The sequence below is a fragment of the Echinops telfairi genome, unplaced genomic scaffold (assembly GCF_000313985.2).
Source record: "Echinops telfairi isolate 266 unplaced genomic scaffold, ASM31398v2 ScPeMD7_443;HRSCAF=831, whole genome shotgun sequence".
NCBI lineage: Eukaryota > Metazoa > Chordata > Mammalia > Afrosoricida > Tenrecidae > Echinops > Echinops telfairi.
Genome location: NW_022104341.1, coordinates 25,349,005 through 25,367,275, shown reverse-complemented (window position 1 = coordinate 25,367,275; position 18,271 = coordinate 25,349,005). Strand labels below are relative to the sequence as shown.

General features: G+C 54.6%; 1 protein-coding gene across 2 annotated transcripts in view; it reads right to left on the bottom strand.

Annotated features, from left to right (window-relative positions):
- Positions 1-18,271, bottom strand: part of BCAR3 (BCAR3 adaptor protein, NSP family member) — a 118,050-nt gene that overhangs the window by 35,881 nt on the left and 63,898 nt on the right. The window contains exon 1 of one of the 2 annotated variants that reach the window (XM_045292071.1): positions 9,557-9,673. The exons of the other annotated variant lie outside the window; for it this stretch is intronic. Coding sequence (XP_045148006.1) covers positions 9,557-9,640 — 84 coding nt within the window. The 5' untranslated portion in view covers positions 9,641-9,673. Of the gene's footprint in view, positions 1-9,556; positions 9,674-18,271 lie in introns of those variants that run through there. 2 annotated transcript variants of the gene reach the window in all.

Sequence of the window (18,271 nt, the reverse complement as noted above, 5' to 3'; positions counted from 1 at the left end):
CCCCCCCCAACCACAAAACTATTTTTGTTGCTATTTCATAACTGAAATTTTGCTACTCTTATGAATCGGGCGACCCACAGGTTGAGAACCGCTGATCTAGAAGCACCTTGAATCTACGTAAAAAGTAGGCTCAGTGGAGACTTAGGCTACTAACCATGAGCCTTAGAATGAACCCCTGCCTTCTATTGAATTTCAAGCATTAGAACCCCTAATAGCCAAATTCCAGTGTATATCAAGGATTCTTAGAGACTTAGCTGGTATTTTACCATTGATGACCCACGTGAATGGATCAGACCCAAAGAGTAAATAAGCCCCAACTGCTTCTGCTGCTCTGACCCTGCCAATAAGCAAAACGAAAGAAAGAAAAAATCCAGTTCTCCGAGAGCTTCAAGGTCAGCAACTTCTAGCATATATCCCCTCAGATATTTTAAGCTAAGAAGGACAGAAAAAAACAACAACAAGGATGGCATTTGTGGCAACCCTACTGTCTTGTAATGAAAGAATTACCAGATTGGCTTCCCTTCCACTTTCACCTGACACTAGCAGACTTTGTGGCTCGCCTAAAACTATTCTATTGTAACCCAACAAGAAAGGGTAAAAGGTTTGAATTCACCAATACTACTTTTCTCGGGTGCGTGCTAGGCTAGACACATGCAGTGTCTTACACTAGTACTGTGATTAAAGCCACAGTCTTTGCTTCAGGGACTATTGATGTTGTAAATAAAAGTGCCTGCCAGGAGAACAAAAACAACGACCTCAAATTCAAGTTTTATATCTGCCATTTGGTGCCTACAACCCAGTGGTAGCACAAGCAATTGGACACTGCTGCTGGCCCGGCTGGCTTGCCACGGGGGACACAGTGGCATGGCCAATGGGCCCAGGATGTGTCCGGTGCAATGACACTGCCTCTCAGAAGGTGCCTTCCATACAGAGCCATCAGAGAGGTATGCGCTGATGACAGACAGCATTGCTGGTAGATGGCAATAAAGTGTCTTAACTAAACCCATATCCATCATGTCATAGTGGCCCTAGAGGGCAGAGTAGAATGGCTCCTTTGCATTTCCAAGCCTATGGATCTTTATTGGAGTAGACTGCCTCATCTGTCTCCCATGGAGCGGCTGCTGGGTTTGAACTGCTGACCTTGGGGTTAGCAGCCAATTACTATACCACCTAGGCACTTTAATCTAAGAAGAAAGTATGTCGTTCTAATTCCCACAAAGGCACACTGTGGGCTAGCAGAGAGGCCCTGTGTGTGTCACCTAGGGCTCTTTGGCCGTTTAGGGGTCAGGCTCCTGGCAAATGAGGATCTTCAAGCCTCAACTGGCCCCTGGTCTCTGGGCTGCTCCTTTAACTAGTTAAGGTAAAGCTTATTCAGCTGCCACAGTGGCCACCTTCCCATCTCGGCTGCCCAGCGTTCTGCAGGAGCCGTCAGGTGGACGGCACTGGGAAGAGAGCCTTTGCTGTCTGCCGGCCACCCTGCCTTTCCCGACAGAGCTGAGGGAGACGCAGATGTGGGGTAGGAAACACACAGCCGTTGGCCAGGGCGACAGCCTCCTTGGGGAGATGAAACCTTTGAAGAGGAGGGAGCGCAACCGACCCCAGAAGCCGGACCAGCAGGCTCCCAGTGGGCCTACCTGCTGGGGGGCCGCCAGGCTGCCGGCCTCTGCGGAGCAGGAAGGAATGGATGGCGGGGCGGGGCTCTCATGAACCCTTAAGACGGTTCCACACCAGAGAAAGAATCTCCTTTCCTGAAAAGATTCTGCGGATGAGTTTTGATCCCTGCCCCCACCCCACCCGTAATGAGACCTGTGTCACTGGTCACCCCCACACCAGAGTGTCACTTGTGCCCCATAGAGAATGGGCCGGCTCTTTGCTGTTAAATTAAGATGTTTCTTTTTCTTCTTCCGGCACCTGTGCGCCCGATTCCTTTTCATGGGTCCGCATGCTCACGCAGACAGGAAAACGGCGTCAAAACCTCAGAGACCCAAGCCCAAGAGACTCTATGTGATTGGTGATCAAACCTTCTCAAAGCCTTATCAAAAGAGGCCCGGCGACGGGCAACACGGAAGGCCTGTCTGCGGAACGCCTCGCCTATCATCAAGGTTCTGAGACGTTCCCATTAGCACGCTCCCTCCGCGCGCGTGCGTGCATGCGTGCAAATGAAAAGGCCTGATATTAAAACTGTGCGGTGTGCAGACTGGCAGCTTCAAGCAGGCAGCGCGGTAACGGAAGCCAACCCGCCAAACTAATTACATGAGAATCATTCCCATCGGCCCCCAGGCTCCCTTTGAAGTTGGTCTCCTGCTACCTTTTAGCCCCATTCGCTGGGCACGCTCTCCTCCGCACATTCCCATCTCACCCGGATCACGAAGCGATTGCTTTTGAAGCTGGGTTCTATTTTGATGGAACACCCAGGGGCTGAAAATGATTTCTCGCCGCCGCCGCCGAAGGAGACTGATTGCACTCTGAGCCCGGCCGAGAGACAAAAGGCCGTGCATCCACGGCCAGCGAAGGTTAGTTGCCCCCACCTGGGAGCAACTCATCACACCAAGTGCTCATTCACCACCAGCGAGCTCTCCTTCCATCCGTGGCTCAGTGTGTTTGCCGGGCAGGTTGCTTGCCCTCTGACCAAACATGACTTATTCTGGGGCTCATGCAGTGCTCAGATCCCAGGGGCCTCAGCGTTCCCTGGTTTGGGACAAACTGAAGTCCCGATGCGATTGTGTGTGTACACCTTGGCCCGCAGAAAACCCCCGTGGGTACCTTCTAGATAAAATCTAGATGGCGACTCCCTGAAGCGATCAGCAGCGAAGCCGACCCAAAAGCCACCCTCTGAAGGCAGCGCCCAGGTCTCCGTCCCCCCAGAGAGAAAATGGAAGAGCCGCACTTCTGAGGAAGGCCCCAGGCCACTGGTTGCCCTCAGTCCTTTCTTGGGCTGGTGAGGTAGAAAGCCTCCACTAGACCCATGAAGACACCCTCTAAACTGCCTTGCTCCCTCAAATTGCACCCTCAAGTGACTTCTCAGTGGCCCAGGATTGACCCAGGGGGTAAGTGAGATAATGCAAGGGGAATATTAATCACCAGGCCCAGCAGCAAGACCGCCCTCGGTAACAGAATGGAATGGCAGACTCCACCCACTCTGGCTACGGCAAACCCCCTGTAAACTCACTGCCAGCGACTGCATGGGGCAAGGCAGAACGGCCCCTGGGATCTCCAAGGTGGTAACTCTTTACGGAGAAGGCTCGTCTCTCTCCTGCAGAGCAGCTGGTACTTTAAACCGCTGACCTTGCCGTTAGCAGCCCAACGAGCAACCATGATGTCACCAGGGCTCCTAGCTAAGGCAGGCCCTCCTACCAAGAGCCGGGAGTGGAAGAAATGCCTTTCCAAATTCTCTCTCTCCAAAATAGTACCGTGCCTAGCAGCTATCTTAGAAATCCGCTCTGGGACAAAGTGCCTTATACTTACCTCAGTACTAAGTGCAGAGTAAGCTCTCCATAAAAATGATGGTTCATCACAAGCTAGGTTTTGGCCAAGTATCAACTCTACCACTTTCAATCTACATCTCACAGGGCACTCTAAAGGGGCATTTCTCCGGGCGGGTTCACTCCCACTGCCCTGCCCTGTCCGTTTTTAACCCTCAGAATGAGATCTTGTTTCTCACTCCCCTGGGCAGCTGAGGCCATCAGACAGGCTCTTTCTCTGTCACCCACGGCCTGCCTCCACAGCTACAGCTTATCCCTACTATCAACTCTGATCCTTGCTTCCTTCCTCCAGCCTCTGAGGATGAAGTATCCCTTTGGCTGCCTCCAGGCCTCTGCCCACTGGCCGCTCCTCTCCCTGGGCTCTTCAGTGTACCCATCAGCACTTGCCTCTTAGCTGACACACCTGCTCCAGTCTTCCCATGTGATAAGGTGAACATTTCAACCTAAGTCCATCGGCTAACATCCACGTCCCAATGCGTTCTGCTTGATCGCGAGGTGTGCCTGTTTCTCTGGATGGCTGAGGAGCATTCCACTGGGAGCACAGAGCACCCTGTGCCGGCCGCTCATCTGCTAATGGACTCTGGCTGTGTCCACCTCTGGGCTAGTGTGACCAGTGCTGCCGAGAGAGAGCACCGACATGCGGGTTTTTCTTGGCATCCAACATAATGGCTTTTGCAAAAGCACACACGGACCTGGAGTTCGATAGCTTTTCCATACACTAGAAAACTAAGCTGAAACACTCTCCTGGCGAGAGCCAGACCACAGCGCTAGCTACTGGGACTGTAGGCAGAGACTGGAAATCCCTGAGTCTCTGCTTCTGTTCCAGGGACACCCACGGTAACCATCGGAGAAGAGGCCCCAGGGCTGTCTTGGGCACCTTTAAGCAAGATGCCCTGGCCCTCTGTGTCTTGCCCTCTCCTCCCAGTGGCTGTGCGAAGGCCTCTGTGGTGGGTGCTTCCTTTCCCCAGGGGTCCTCTTAGTGGTGGGCACAGTCCATCTCTCTGTGGTGCTGTGGGTGCTGAACCCACTAACCAAACATTCCCAGGACCCCAGTCCTGTTCTGCTTCCCGGAGCCCTGTTCTCTCCAACAAAAACAAAAACAAGGCCCGGGCCTGCTTCCAAGCTCCAGCCCAGCCTGAGAGAGAGAGGGCTCTGGGCCACAGCGTTTTGTCCAGTGCATCCTCCTCTTGATGCTGAAACCGGACGCCCTGGGCCCTGGGTGCCAAAGGGATGCATTTAGGTGTCCCAAGAAAAGCTGTCCTGGGTTTTTTGGAGGTGGGGGGAGGAGAGGGGGGACACATAAAGGAGTAATTAGCGGTGGTATAGTGGGTTATTCTTTGGCTTGCTAACCAGAAGTTAGCAGTTTGAAACCACCAGCCGCTCTGTGGGAGAAAGAGGAGGCGTTCTTACGCTCCGAAAGTCACAGTCGCAGACCCCACGGGAGGGTTGTAGGTATTGACGTGAAGGCTGTGGATTTTCTTGGGGGTTGTTGTCTGAGCCCCCAGGGAGGGGCCGAGTCACCTGGGAAGACGCTTCTCAGGTGGCTTCTTCCACCTCATAAAACTGTGTGCACCACCCCACTGACAAGACCTCGGAGGCCATCGGGGTGGGGATGTGTCCCTAGTGGCCCAGCAAAGCAAGCAGACCATGTGACTGGCCGCAGGGAAGACAAGCAGGAGGGCCTCCCCCCATGCAGCCCCCCCTCCCCCCAGAGAAGCACTTGGTATAAAACCAAGCTCCTGGGGTCCAGCCTTTAGGACAGATGGGCAGACCCAGGCTGCAATGACTGGGTTCAGAGACTCAAGATAGTAGGGGTGGGGCCGGTGAACCGGTTTAAGGCCACAATCAATAGAGCAAACACGTTACACAGTTCCCATTACTGGGCCACTACAGGTGTGTCAGAAGCATGTCCGAGAAAGTAGACGTCCGAGAGCTGGTTTTCTGACAACCGTGGCTGCCCGCTCACAAGCCCTCTGCCCCTGGACGAGGACATACAGATCTGAGTAGCCTGGAGGAGGGGGGGGCCTGCACCCACCACTCTGACTGCTCTTTCAGGAAGGTGTGAGGTAGGCCCTGTCTCTCGAGCCCCTGGCACGCTCCACATCTGTCCTTCCTAGGGAGCAGCAGACGTGAGTCCCTTTGCCCCGCCCACAACACAAGCCACAAGAGAAAACCAAGATGAAACAAAAAACCTAGGGGCCAGAAGACTGTGAGATTTGCCTCCAGAAATGCTCCCCACTATGCTGTCAAGCAAGTTCTGTCTGCAGGGGGTGAGGAATCTAGCACCAACTCGGGCAGAGACTGCTCCCGGTGCAGCAGGTAGGGTAAACCAAGGGGTTCCCAGCGAAGGCCTTTCCAGAGCCACTTGCCGGGCCTCTCCTCCGAGTGCCTCTGGGTGGCCTTGCTTTAACTTAACAGGCAGCAGCCGACCGGGTTAAGTCACCCGCAGCCCATGAGCCCACCCTTGAGATCGGTCTTTGCTGTTCTGACCCAGTGACCCATGGGACAGAGGGGGCTGTCCCAGCGGGTTTCCTTGACTGTTTCCTTTATGGCCTCACCCGTGGAGCCACTGGGGGGCTCTTTCGGGTCACAGCCAAGTGCTTCACCGTTGCACAGCCAGCCTGCATTCCCTTTAGAACAGGCCACTGGGGTGTTCTTTCAGTAGGTTGATAATATCTATAGGATGTCTCCCAAGCAGGGTGCTGCTGTCTACCTCCCAACTGGCTTCTAGGGGACAAGCACAAGGTCTTACTCCCCGGGCTCCCAGCACCTGGAAAAGGCCTGACAATTCCAAAACCCTCAATCCTTGACTGCCAAGTTGAACTGAAGATGAAACCAGGCTAAATTCCGATTGGCCTCGTTGATTCCTGGTTGGGGACGCCTGGCTAGTGAGACACAATCCTTAGTCTGAGCCCACTGAGTCCCCTCATGGACCTCAGCCCCGATCCGCTGTGGTTCTCAGTGCAGAGTTTCCTCTTCCTCCAACTCCTCAGTCGGCTGCTCCCCAGCCTAGAGCGCCTGCCCTACACCAGCCCCTCCTTTGTCTGCTCAACTCCCGCAGGACCGAAAAAAGACGATTTAAAAAGGGCTACCCCAAGGGGGACCTGGTGGCAAGGTGGGCTATGCGTTCCGCTGCTCACTGCAAGGTTCTGCAGTTCAGAAGCACCCGCTGCCGCTCGGAAGAGAGATGAGGCTTTCTGTTCCTGTAAAGAGTCGCAGGGTCGGAAACCCACGGGGCAGTTCTACCCTGTCGCAGAGGGTTGTGTGCGTCGGACTCGCCGGATGGCAGGGAGTTTTTGAGTGCGACTGACGTGCAGAGTAAGGAGTCCGTGCATCCCACACCATCGTGTTCCACCTTCCATCTGCCTTCAAGTGGGGCAGTCGAGAGGACACGGGCGCCAGGAACGAGCATCTGATTTGTACCTCCTCTGGGTGGGTTACTTTTCACAGCCTTCGCTTCTCCTCTGGGGAAGGGGGTCACTGTAGCCCTGCCAGAGCCACGGAGCTCGTTGTGAGACTTGGATGAGACAACATATGCGAGCGCTCAGGTCCTGGAAGCCGTCTGCGCTCGGAATGCCAGGATTCTCTGACCTTGTCCTATCCACGGGGCTACATCTGACGCAGACTTTCATGTGCCGTGCCCAAGGTGGTGGGTCTTACACGTCGCCATGGAAAATCTGTCTCACTGTGCATCCTAAAGATCATCCTCTCCTTATGTCACCGCCCCCCTAGTCTTGGAAAATGATTCCCCAGAGGGAACACCCCTCTTGGGATGTGGCAGCCATGCCCCTAAACATGGCTGGGACAGCGCATCTCGACCGCCCCCCAGGGACAGCATCCTGTGCACCCCGTTGGTCCTCCTTTCCGGCTGCAGCCTCCTACTTAACCCCTTCCTGGGGCCACGGCACACAGGTCCCCGGGAGAACCATCCAAACCAAGAGCGCTGGGGCCTCTGTCCATAAGACCCTAGCATCTCCCCAAGCACCCTCGTGACTGGTCTCCCCCCAACCACAGCGCTTCTATATTTTTAGTTTTCTCCCCATACAACAAACACTATTAATAACATTCTACTTTCTCCAGAGATGATATGGATTAGACCACATGGCAAGTTACCATGGCTACCGCAGGGTTATTTTGGGCGTCAGGGACCCAGCCAAGAGCAGCAACAGCAGCAGCAAACGTGGTGGTCAAGAAGCTGAGCTTCATTTCCGCTTCACTATCAAGCAATCAATCCGAATTTAATTTCGAAGCCCTAATTGCAACAGAAAATAATTATGAGAGGCAAGACCTGAAACCCCCTCATTAGAGGGGAAGTCAGTAATGGGAGCCCGCGTCCTCCCTGGGGCCACGCGGGCAGCACAATGCCCCACATCCACATGGGCTCTTCCCCGGGGCAGGGAGCTAAGCAAAGCGAGGCAGGGAAACACCTGGAGGGGGCAGGAGGGGGGACCCCAGGCTGGGGTCCAAGGGCTGTTTCTGGCCCTCTCACTCTGCTCTGCAAAGACCGCTGCAAACTGGGGGTGGGGTAGGGAACATGGCTGCAGGGGCGCGTGGGCCCACCCACAGTCCACCACCGGCAGGCATATATATGGCCATGGTGGGGAGGTTGCGGCGGGAATCTACGCTTGACTTCCCGTTTGGGGTAGTGGCGGCTGGGTGCCCTGTGGTGGCGGAAAATTGCCCTGTTGTTAGTGTTTCCTAGGCTGCCAGGTCACCGGGCCTCGGACCCCCGGGGCAGGTCTGGCCTACCCACTTCCTGGTTAGCAGCTGAACGCTTAAACATTGTGCTACCACCTCAAAGCCGTCTCCTCGGACTTTGCGGCAGCAGAATTCCCACTAGAAGGGGCGCCTTCTGCCAGCCCCTGAAGTGCATGGTCCCCTTGGGGCCACTTGGTCTGTCTTACACAGCTTTGAAATGCTGCTAATGACGTGACTTCCTCTGGCCGGTCCATTTTCAGGTCAGAAAGCACAGGGTCCTCCTCACATCCCCCCCGCCCCTCCCACTGGGCTGGAGGACAGAAAAGGGCTCTTAAGTCAGGGAGGGCAGATTGGGCTGATGAGCAGTTATGCATCCTCCTCCCAATTTCTCGACCTCGAGACAGAAATGCTCATTAGGGGAGGTTAGAAGCCTCCTTTCTAACTAGAGTGGGCCAGGCAGCAGGGGAAGCCCGGCCTCTCCTCATTCCGAGTGTCTGTTTCCACCGTGATGGCAGGGCCTTCTCGGGTAATAAGCACTTTTCCTGAGAGTTGTTTTTGTTTTTTTACAGCCTTGTTAAGGAGGAACAGGCAGAACACCCGAACCATCACTTTTCCCATTGCAGTGAGCAGATCAGTCCCCAGGAGAGAGAGCCGGGCCCTCATCAGTGTGTGAAGAATTCTTGGGAGCGTGGAGCCTCCTGTTTCCCAGGGAAGAACGGAGGCCCACAGACACGCTGGGGCCGACGGGAAGTCTCTGGGGCCAGCAAGCCCCCAGCTCAACAAGCGCCAGCCTGAATTTCCATTCTTTTGCGAGTCACAGGCAGGCCTGCACTTGAATGAGCCCCTTTCAAGTCCCCGGGATGTTCCCATCACAATAGTGTATTGACACAGGACGCAAGACCTCTGGCACCAGCGCCTTGTAATGAAGGTTAGATGGGAGCGAGGGAGACACAGCTCTGAACCCGAGACACTGCGGGACCTGGTCAGGGTGGAAAAGAGTTCGATTCTGTTGTCCTCTCCTGCCTCGCGGGCAGGTCAGGCAGAAAACGGGTCTCCACCGCCTCACCGTGGGGAGGACCGAGAGAGGAAGGGAGAAGCAGTGGACATAAGCGCTCAGTCCCAGGGGATGGAGGGTACTCTGACAGCTTCATCCCCAAGCCCGGAGGGAGCTAGCGCCCTGGATCCCTGTTCTGTTCCCACGGAAACAGCATTGCTGGGTCAGAGAAAGCACCACGGTTTTTTTATGGCCAGCTGGAGGCTAACTTTTGTTGTTGTTGTTTTCTCTTATTCTCCTTTAGAAAAGGAAAACTTTTAAGTTCCCCCTACCCCCACCCCCAAAGAATCCTAGGCATCTCTTATCTCAAAACCACACCTACCTTGCCTCCAAAGAGAGCCTTGCGGTGATAGAAGCAGCACAGGGCTGCGGAGAGGGCGTGGAGAGCACTGCATTCCTTAGGCATCTTTAATCCTCCTTTCAGGCACCACACACTCTCCTTGGGGTGCAAAGGAAGGGGCTTGGGGCAGCAGCCCCAGTCCTGTCCACAGCTGCCGGCTGGCTGGCCCGGAGGGAGCAGGCTCTTTCTCCCAGGCCAGTCTGGGACTTTTCCCTCAGCTGAAGCCAACCCGATGCACTCGCTCAATTCTGGCTGACTGGTGTCCAGCCTGCCATGCACGCAGTGCCAGAAACTCTCATGTGACCAGCCTTGCTTGCTGATGAAATTCTAACCCGTCTTAGCAGCGGCTCTGGGCTTTAGCTGGCCCCTCAGTTTAGAGACCCTGCAGCAATCACTAACACCCCCCCACCCCCCAGGCAGCTCATCCTTCTGGGGCAGAAAGCGCCCCTGCCCTCAGTTCTGAGAGGCTTGGTGTGTGCACTGGTCAGGCCAGCACCTGGGAGGCGGATGGCAGCAGGGAGGTTGTACACATCGCCCCACCTTGTCAGCAGACAGAGACTCCTTTGAGGAAAGGCGGTGGCCTCAAAGTGACCAGGGGGTGACGCTCCCCTGGGAGCAATCCAGGGAAGTCCTAGGAACCTGGGGCAGTGTCTCTGCCCCACTCTCTCCCGCCCACCCCCAGTGCTGTTTGCTTTTAATTAGGTGGCTTCTGGCAGCCAGTTTGCAGCTGATAACGTTGGCCCAGAGCTCACTACTGGCAAAGCAGTTTTGCCTTTGGTGTTTAATTAGTACGTCTGTCAGCAAACACCCTGAATTCCCACCCCCCCTCCCCACCTCGCCAGAGTCTGTTGGGAGTATGAGGGGGCAGGCTGCGTACCCTCCTCTGACCCAGCTCCCTTGTCTGCCCCCTCCCCTCTGGCCCTTTAACATCCTCACGGTAATCACCCAACTTCACGTTATCCACACTGCCTAACCCAGACCTGGCACATGAAGCTTCCGTCCAGAGCAGCCAAACTTGGCTTTTCCCGATTCCCCTGGTGGCGGAGGCCTTGCCCCCAACCCGGAGCCCCCAACCCGGAGCCCCGACACCTTCGGGGAAAGGAACTGCTCGTCTTCTTTCTGCCTAGTGACAGTGGATGCACAGCGACGGCTTTTTTCTTTTCTTTCCCCCTTTTCTATCAAACCCACATTCTGCCTGCGGCTCTGCCCTCCCCACGGTGCCAAAGATTAACCTGCGGTGGCCTCCGCCACTCCGAGATGGAATGTGTCTTAAAGCTGCCTGGAAAACCTCACGCAGGCAGAAACTTGCACGGGAGAAAAACAGGGCCTCTTCCGCCGGCCGGCTGGGAAGAGCCCGGCAGATGGGCCTGAGGGAGGTATGAGAAACATCCAGCAGGATTACTATCACATCCCCAGGCGACCTGGCCCCTGGGTGAGGTCACGTCAGCTTGGAAAATAGGAAACTGTTCAATGGCCAGTGAGCTCACACGGGCTCAGCCGAGGGATGGGAGGCCCCGGCTCACTCCCACAGGCAGGAGCAGACACTCAGCAGAACAAACGGGCTGAGGGTGGGGGCAGAGTACGAAGGGTCTGCGGGAGAAGGGCTTCCTCCCCCACTCCCTCCCTCTCCTCATCAAAGTCGTGATTTTAGAGAGCAGATGGGCAGTTGCCACCTGAGAACCTGGACGCAAGCCCCAAGGCGGGGAGACGAACTCAAAAAGGTTTGTGAGCTGGAAGGTCCCTGTGGAGGAGGGACCAGCTGGTGGCTCCACTGTCCTACAAGGTGCAGGTACCATATCCAGGGGGAAGAGGTTTCTCTGTGGGCCCTCTTCTCTTTAGACGCAGTTCAAAGGTTAAATACACACGGGAGCTCTACGTTCACAGTGCCCGAGTCCTATGACTCACCAAGCAGGCAAAGGGCCTGCTTTTCACCTGCTACTGGGCAGGAAATAACAAACTCCTTCAGGCCCTGGTCCAACAAAGGGTTACCAAGTGCGACAGCTAACCAAAGGTTTCAGGTACCTAGGAAGAAAAGCCTGCCCTGCCCCCTCCCCACCCCCAAACTAGCCACTGAAGACCCTATGGAGCCCAGTCCTAGAAAGCAGGATGGACCCAAACTGGTCAGCTAAGCTTCTCCAAGCTGAAAAAAAAAAAAAAAAGATTCCCTGCGAGGCTAGGAAAACCTCATGGGGCCGAGGGGCGGGGGTGGAGGGGGCGGGGCATTGTGTGTGTGTGTGTGTGTGTGTGTGTGTGTATAAGCCCTTCACTCAATCCGGCACAGAAATTCCCCTAGACAAGTTAGTGGAGTGCATTCTGGATGCTCTGCCCCGCCCCCACCCCCAAATCCTGAGTGAAATGCATGCCTGAAAATCAATATGCAAATACACAGACATATAAATTACATAGAATTCTGTAGTCAGGGCTCAGAGCCAGGGCAAAAGCAAACCCAAAAGGCATTCAGGTCACAGCTCTTGCCACCTGAGGCTCTTCCTGTTTATTCTAAAAAATGTCCCCCAAATCCCCAAGAATCCTTGCCGTCAGGACTAAAACATGAACTAATCTGATTAGGTAACTGTTTCCTAAAAGCACCTTTTATTGTTGTTCCATGCCCAATTTTTTTTTCCTGAAGGAGCACTCAAAGGTTTTAATCAATTTTCTCCTGAAACAGCCAAGGAGAGAGACTAAAATAACATGTTGCTATTGCAACCAAAGATGATAATGGCATGAATTAGCAAAGTGCCCTTCACCGGCTTGTTATGCTTCTAAATGCATCCTACCCACACTGATCGCCCCTACACACACACACACACACACACACACACACACACACGCCCACCACAATTATCATTCTGTTCTAGTGACAAGGACCAGAACAGCCGGCAGACCATGGGCCAGGGACTCCAGCCTTTGATTTCGGAGCCCCGGATCACATGTAAACAAACTGATGCCCTGGCCCCCAGTAAGAGATGTCTTTTGGCAACGTTTTAGAATTAAACCTGTTACACAGTCCCCGTGAAAAAGGCCATGGTCTGGGGTCACATTTTGAGGATTTGGTAAGTGTGTTTTAGGACCAATCAACTTTGGATTCAGGGGTTCCTAAACGCCAGGCCCTTCTGGGGTCGGAGTTCAGTGCCTAGGACAATCCCAGGGAGCCTCACTGGTGTAGTGGTTAAGTGCTCCGCTGTGAACCTAACCAGCCAGGCGACGGTAGGGAGTACATATGGGCTTCCGTACGGATGATCGCCTAGGGAATCGGACGCCCACCGGTTACCTGGGGTCGCCATGAGTTAGAATCGGCTTCAAGGTTCCACCACCGACTGTGCAATCGCAAGGATGGAGAGGGAGGGGCGGACCGCAGCGCTGAACTCGGGAAAGGACTTGCCAGGCGCTCGCCAGCGACCCCCTCTGGTCACACGGAGTATCGCTTCTTAATGGATTCATGAAACCGCCGCCCAGGAAGCACCTGTGAAAAGCTGGGGCAGTCAGTTGGACCCTTGGAGGGAATTCCCGTAGGCCTAGGACAATTGTTGCACATCCCACCGGGCGGGCAGGTGGAGGGGAGGCGGTTAAAGGAGGTGAGGGGGAGGCCCCTTGCGCAAGCTTTGACTTCAATGTCAATTTTTCCTCCATCAGCCCGAATATTAACCTGCGCTATTGAGTAACCATAGAAACGGGAGCTGCCTGTCAGCCATCTTCACAGGCACATGCTTCCTAATGGCAGCAGCCCCTCAGCAGGGCTCGGCTGAGAGAGAGAGAGAGAGAGAAGCTCTTTTCCCAAGCACCCTCCGCCCAGCACCCTCCCAGAAGATCAGAGGCAGTCCCTTTGACATGGCACAGGGCAGCGGTAGGGTCTGTGGGAACAAAGCTATACTAGTCAGCCAGTCAGACACCTGCTTTCCACTGCTCAGGATGACCAAGAACACATTGCACCGGCACCAGCTCCCCTCACCAAAGCCCCCCCAGAATCAAAGAATCAAGCCTTGTGTGCAGGAGCCACTGGTATAAACATGTCAGGTCAACCCCACAGTGAACAGACACCAGCCACCATGACCCAAACCCACTGACCCCCGAACGTCTTTATCCCCCAGAAAGCGCAGCATGGCTTCCTGGTTTTTCGGTCCTAAACCCCCGGGATCTAACTTCCTGAAAACAAAAGGCAGCTTTCATGAACCAGGAAGTCAGGCTGGGAACACTGTAGCAGTGAGCTGCCATCCCGCCAGCCCTCTGACGCATGGGGAACCCACGGACTATGGAGTGAATCCAGTCCAGTCCTGCACCATCCCCACGATCAGGCCACTATGACCCATAGGGCTTCCATTGGCTACGTTCTGGGCATAGATGGCCAGGCCTTTCTGCCTATCTGTTTGTGTGAAAATCCTGCTGAACCCTGATCAAGTCACCATAGCAACAGGTCTTCCACATGGGACGTGAGAATTCTACCATGGCCTGCGAGGCTCCAGGAACTAGGTACAGATTAACCTGGTATTGGGACCCACTTCGTCAGGCACTAGCCTAGTATAAACACACCCAAACTCACTGCCATTGAGTCAGTTCCGACTCACAGACACCCTATGAAATCCCCGTGGCTTTCCAAGACTGTAACTCTTTAGGAGAGGAGAAAGTCGCATCATTCTCCCATGGAGCGGCTGGTGGTTTCCAACTGTTGACCTTGTGGTTAGCAGCCCAATGTGTAACCAACAACACCAACAGGGTTCCTCCACAGATGACAGAGAACCTAATCTCTGAGGATGCCCCCTGCCGGTGCAGAGTGGTCAGTGCCTGGGAAGAGGTTTTGGAATAACTGCTTCTCAACCCTTTCCCAGGTACCTGCCTGCCCCCTAAGTTGATGCTCTTAACCTTCCTCGTGCCGCGGCCCTTTATTTGATACAGTGCCTCCCTCATAGGGTGGTGACCCCCAACCATAAAATTATTTCCGTTGCTACGTCATCACTCTCATTTTGCTACTGTGATGAATCGGGTGACCCCGTTGCCCTAAGTGATCCTGAACCCAACAAACCAGGAGGCACAGTGGGGGGGTCTCAAAACACAGAGCTCACACAAAAGGGAAAGGACACTCTCTCCAGAGAGGAAGGGGGAGATTTTCGGGGAAGAGGCCACTTCTTCACGCCGGACAAAGCTGCCACAGAAGCTGCCCCAAACAAGGCAACACTACTTCCTCTGTGCACATTCGATTTACTTCCTGATCCCAAAGGGAACGTGCGAGGGGCCCCAGGCCGCTGCACACGGCAGGGGGCTGTGGACCAAGCATTCATTCACGGGCACTGCTGAGCACAGACGCTGCAGGTAGAGGGCTTGTAGCACAGCCTCAGGCCCACGGCTTCCCCCAGATTCGGCAAGGGGATCAGAGCAGAGCGGCTCAATGTTGTCTGGAAGGGGTACTGATCTGCTACCTGGAAACAAAGAGGCTTGTCTCTACTGAACTGGATGTTCCTCTGCCCTACAAATCTGCCCCACTAACTGGCCATTAGAACGAGACCGTCCAATATGGTAGCCCAGAGTGGGTGAGCACCTTAGCCCTGATCTCATGCTGTCTCGTACTGTCCTGCCCCTTGCACACCACACCACCGCCGCCTTGTTTCCTGGTATCATCCCAGAAATCTTAAATTATACATGGTCCAGCCTCTATTTTCAGCAGCAGGGAGGAATTAAATGAACAGGCGCACAGGGCACACTTCCAACCTCTCAAACAGAGTCAGACTTTCTGGCGGTCTGAACCCTCTTTGAGATTCTATGAAAACCACGAACTCTGCTCCGGGAACAAAATGCACATACTTGAGATACTTCCCATTGAACTTCAGGGGATTCCCGTACTACCTGAACCCCCGCCCCGCCTTTCCCCTCCCAGAGGCGGGCCTGTCTGCTAAGAGTGGAATTGTATCCCCCAAGCATGCTTCACTGGAGTCCTAACCCCAGAACCTGTGATTGTGACCTTATTTGGGAATATCCTCTTTTAGATGTAGGAGCCATGGAGGCATAGCTGCAGCCCACAAGGTCTAAGTGGGAAGCCACTGGCCGCTCCTCCGGAGAAAGGTGGGGCTGCTGACTCCTATCAAGTGCAGTCTCAGAAACCCACAGGGGCAGTTCTACTCTGTCCTATAGGGTCACTCTGCGTCAGCATCGATCGATGGCACTGACTCAGGGAGTCAGTGAGTGAGTGAGTGAGTGAGTAGTGAGATGTAATTAGTCAACATGAGGTTTTACTGGACCAGTTACCCTTATTTAAAAAACAAAACAAATCAAGCCCACTGGGATTCCAACTCACATTGACCTAATTTGGGGTTTCTTGACAGGGGCAGGCAAGTGCATCTATGTCCTGTGGAGCGGCTAGCGGGGGGTGGGGGTGGGGGGTTGCCGTGGACTTGCTGTCAGCAGCCTGACACCTAACCTGCAGTGCCACCAAGGCTCCTCTGTCCTTATGACAAGAGGCGAAGATCCATAGACTCACAGATTGTGCCAAGGCCGAAAAACACCTGGGGCAACCAGAAGCGGGACGAGGCAAGGCAGCTCTTCCTTAGAGCCTCCAGGACCGCATGACTGGGCCAACACCTTGATTTCCAACCTCTAGCCTCCAGAGTGGTGGGAGAACACATTTCTGTATTATGGCACCCAGTGTCCGGGCACTTGGCCACCGCAGCCTCGGATCGTCACCAGCGGTGCAATTATTGAGTTCTCTTGGTCAGCAGAGATGACCTTGGCTATCCGCTTTCTTCTTCCTTCCACTTCTGGTAAGTTCCAGCTAGATAAACAACTACTAGGCCCTGGCCTGGGAGCCCCACAGAGGCCCCTCACAAAACGCTTCAGCCACCAGGGCTGCACAGGTGTGGAAGGGAGAGCAGGAGTGCGTGGGTCCAGGAACAGATGTGGGTTTGACCAAGGATGTTTGTGCTCACGTATTCGCCTTGCTGCCAACACAGCCATGATGTTGTGGGACACACAGGGAGCCGAGTTATGCCAGTGGCTTAGCTGCAACCAAACGCCTGGAGGGAATGCTTCCCTGGGCCTGAGGGGTGAGGACCACAGTCTTGGGGGACACCAAGGTCAACTGCCAAAACACATGCACAGAGATGGCGGCCGGCACCTTACTTAGGTTGAGTGGGTCTTAAAAGCTTAAGAGCAGTCATCTCAGTTGTAACTATCAGTCTTCTCCCTCCAGAGGAAAGAGGCGTGAAGAAAATCAAAACATATGGCAATGATTAGCCCAATGACCTACTGGATGAGATAAACATCACGGCTCCACAACCCCAAGGCCAGAAGAAGTAGAGGGTGCCCGGCTCCAGGCACCAACTGCTGATGAGGATGACAGTGGAAGGCCCTGTATAGAAGGAGAGCAACTGTGGATGACGACTCAAAGCCACGGAAGAGGCTGGGCTTGCTGGTCAGATTCCCCATGATCACGGTCCTTAGACACCCTTCAGCGCTGAAGCTGGACTTACCACTACCACCCCCATTTTAGATCCTAATCCACCCTGTCAGATCAAAAGGGTGGCATCTACCCCAGGGCAGAAGGAGGACGGAAAGAGGAAACAGAGGGAGGAGGGGGCATAAGCGACGGACCGTTAACAGGGATTGCAGCGGATGAGTTGAAACAAAACGTGCACTGATTGTTGAATGAAAAACTGACGAGTGCTCTGTCCAGTGGCACCTAATGCATCATAAAGCGTGGTTTTGTTGTTGTGGTTCTGGGAGTGTCCCCCCAGTGTCCCAGTGTCTTTCCCAGAGTATCCCCCACCCTCACCCCGGCCTCCTCTGCAGGCCGCTGCCCCAGGCTAGCTCTTCCATGTGAGTCTAGACCCCTAGAGGACCTCCTCACACAGGCCTAACTCCATTATTGCTCACTGGCACAGATTACTGGGAGGATCCTGGGGAATCCTGATGTTGTAATGGTAACCACAAGGTCAGTGGTTCGAGCCCACCCATCATTCAGAGGGAGACAGGGGAAGTGTCTACTCCTAGAGGCAGCTCTAACTGCACAATCAGCGGTTCAAACCCACCAACTGTTCCTGAGAAGGCCAAAGAGGATTTCTGTTTCCCATAAAGATTTAGAACCTCATAAACCCAAAGGGACAGTTCTACGCTGTCCTACGCAGCCGCTGCGAGTCCGAATGAACTTGATGGGGCAGGGAGTTTTGAGTTTCTGGTGTGGACCATTGTCTACAATTCAGGCCATGCATGACATAACCCCTGGGCCCCTACATCTGCCCTCTGTGGGCCCTGTCAAGGCCCTGCCCCCCCCACCCCCCAGGTGCTGCTTCCCTCCTGACCTTCCTCCTCTCCAGCCCCAAGTGACAGAAGCCCACCACTTACAGTGCTTCTTTCAGCCTCTCCACCACCATCTCCCACTGCGCCGCCCAGAAAGGCTGCCCAGAGTCTGAGTGGACCAACCCGCCTGCAGGGAATGCCCGAGGAGACAGGACCAGGGGTAGAGGAAAAGCCGGGGGTGGGGGTGGGGGGTGGGATGGGAGGGAGCCAGGGCTAGCTCTACCATTCCAGCCTCCGAAATTTGGCCCTAGCACAACAGAAAACTCATGCCTCCTTGACTCTCTGTTTTCAAGCACATTCCAGACAACTAAGCACTAAACACTTCGGCCAGCAAGTACCCTTCTTTCATGGCTATAGACTGCTTTTGGACATTGTCATCTTAGAGCCAGAGCGGAGGTATATCCCAAAACCAGACCA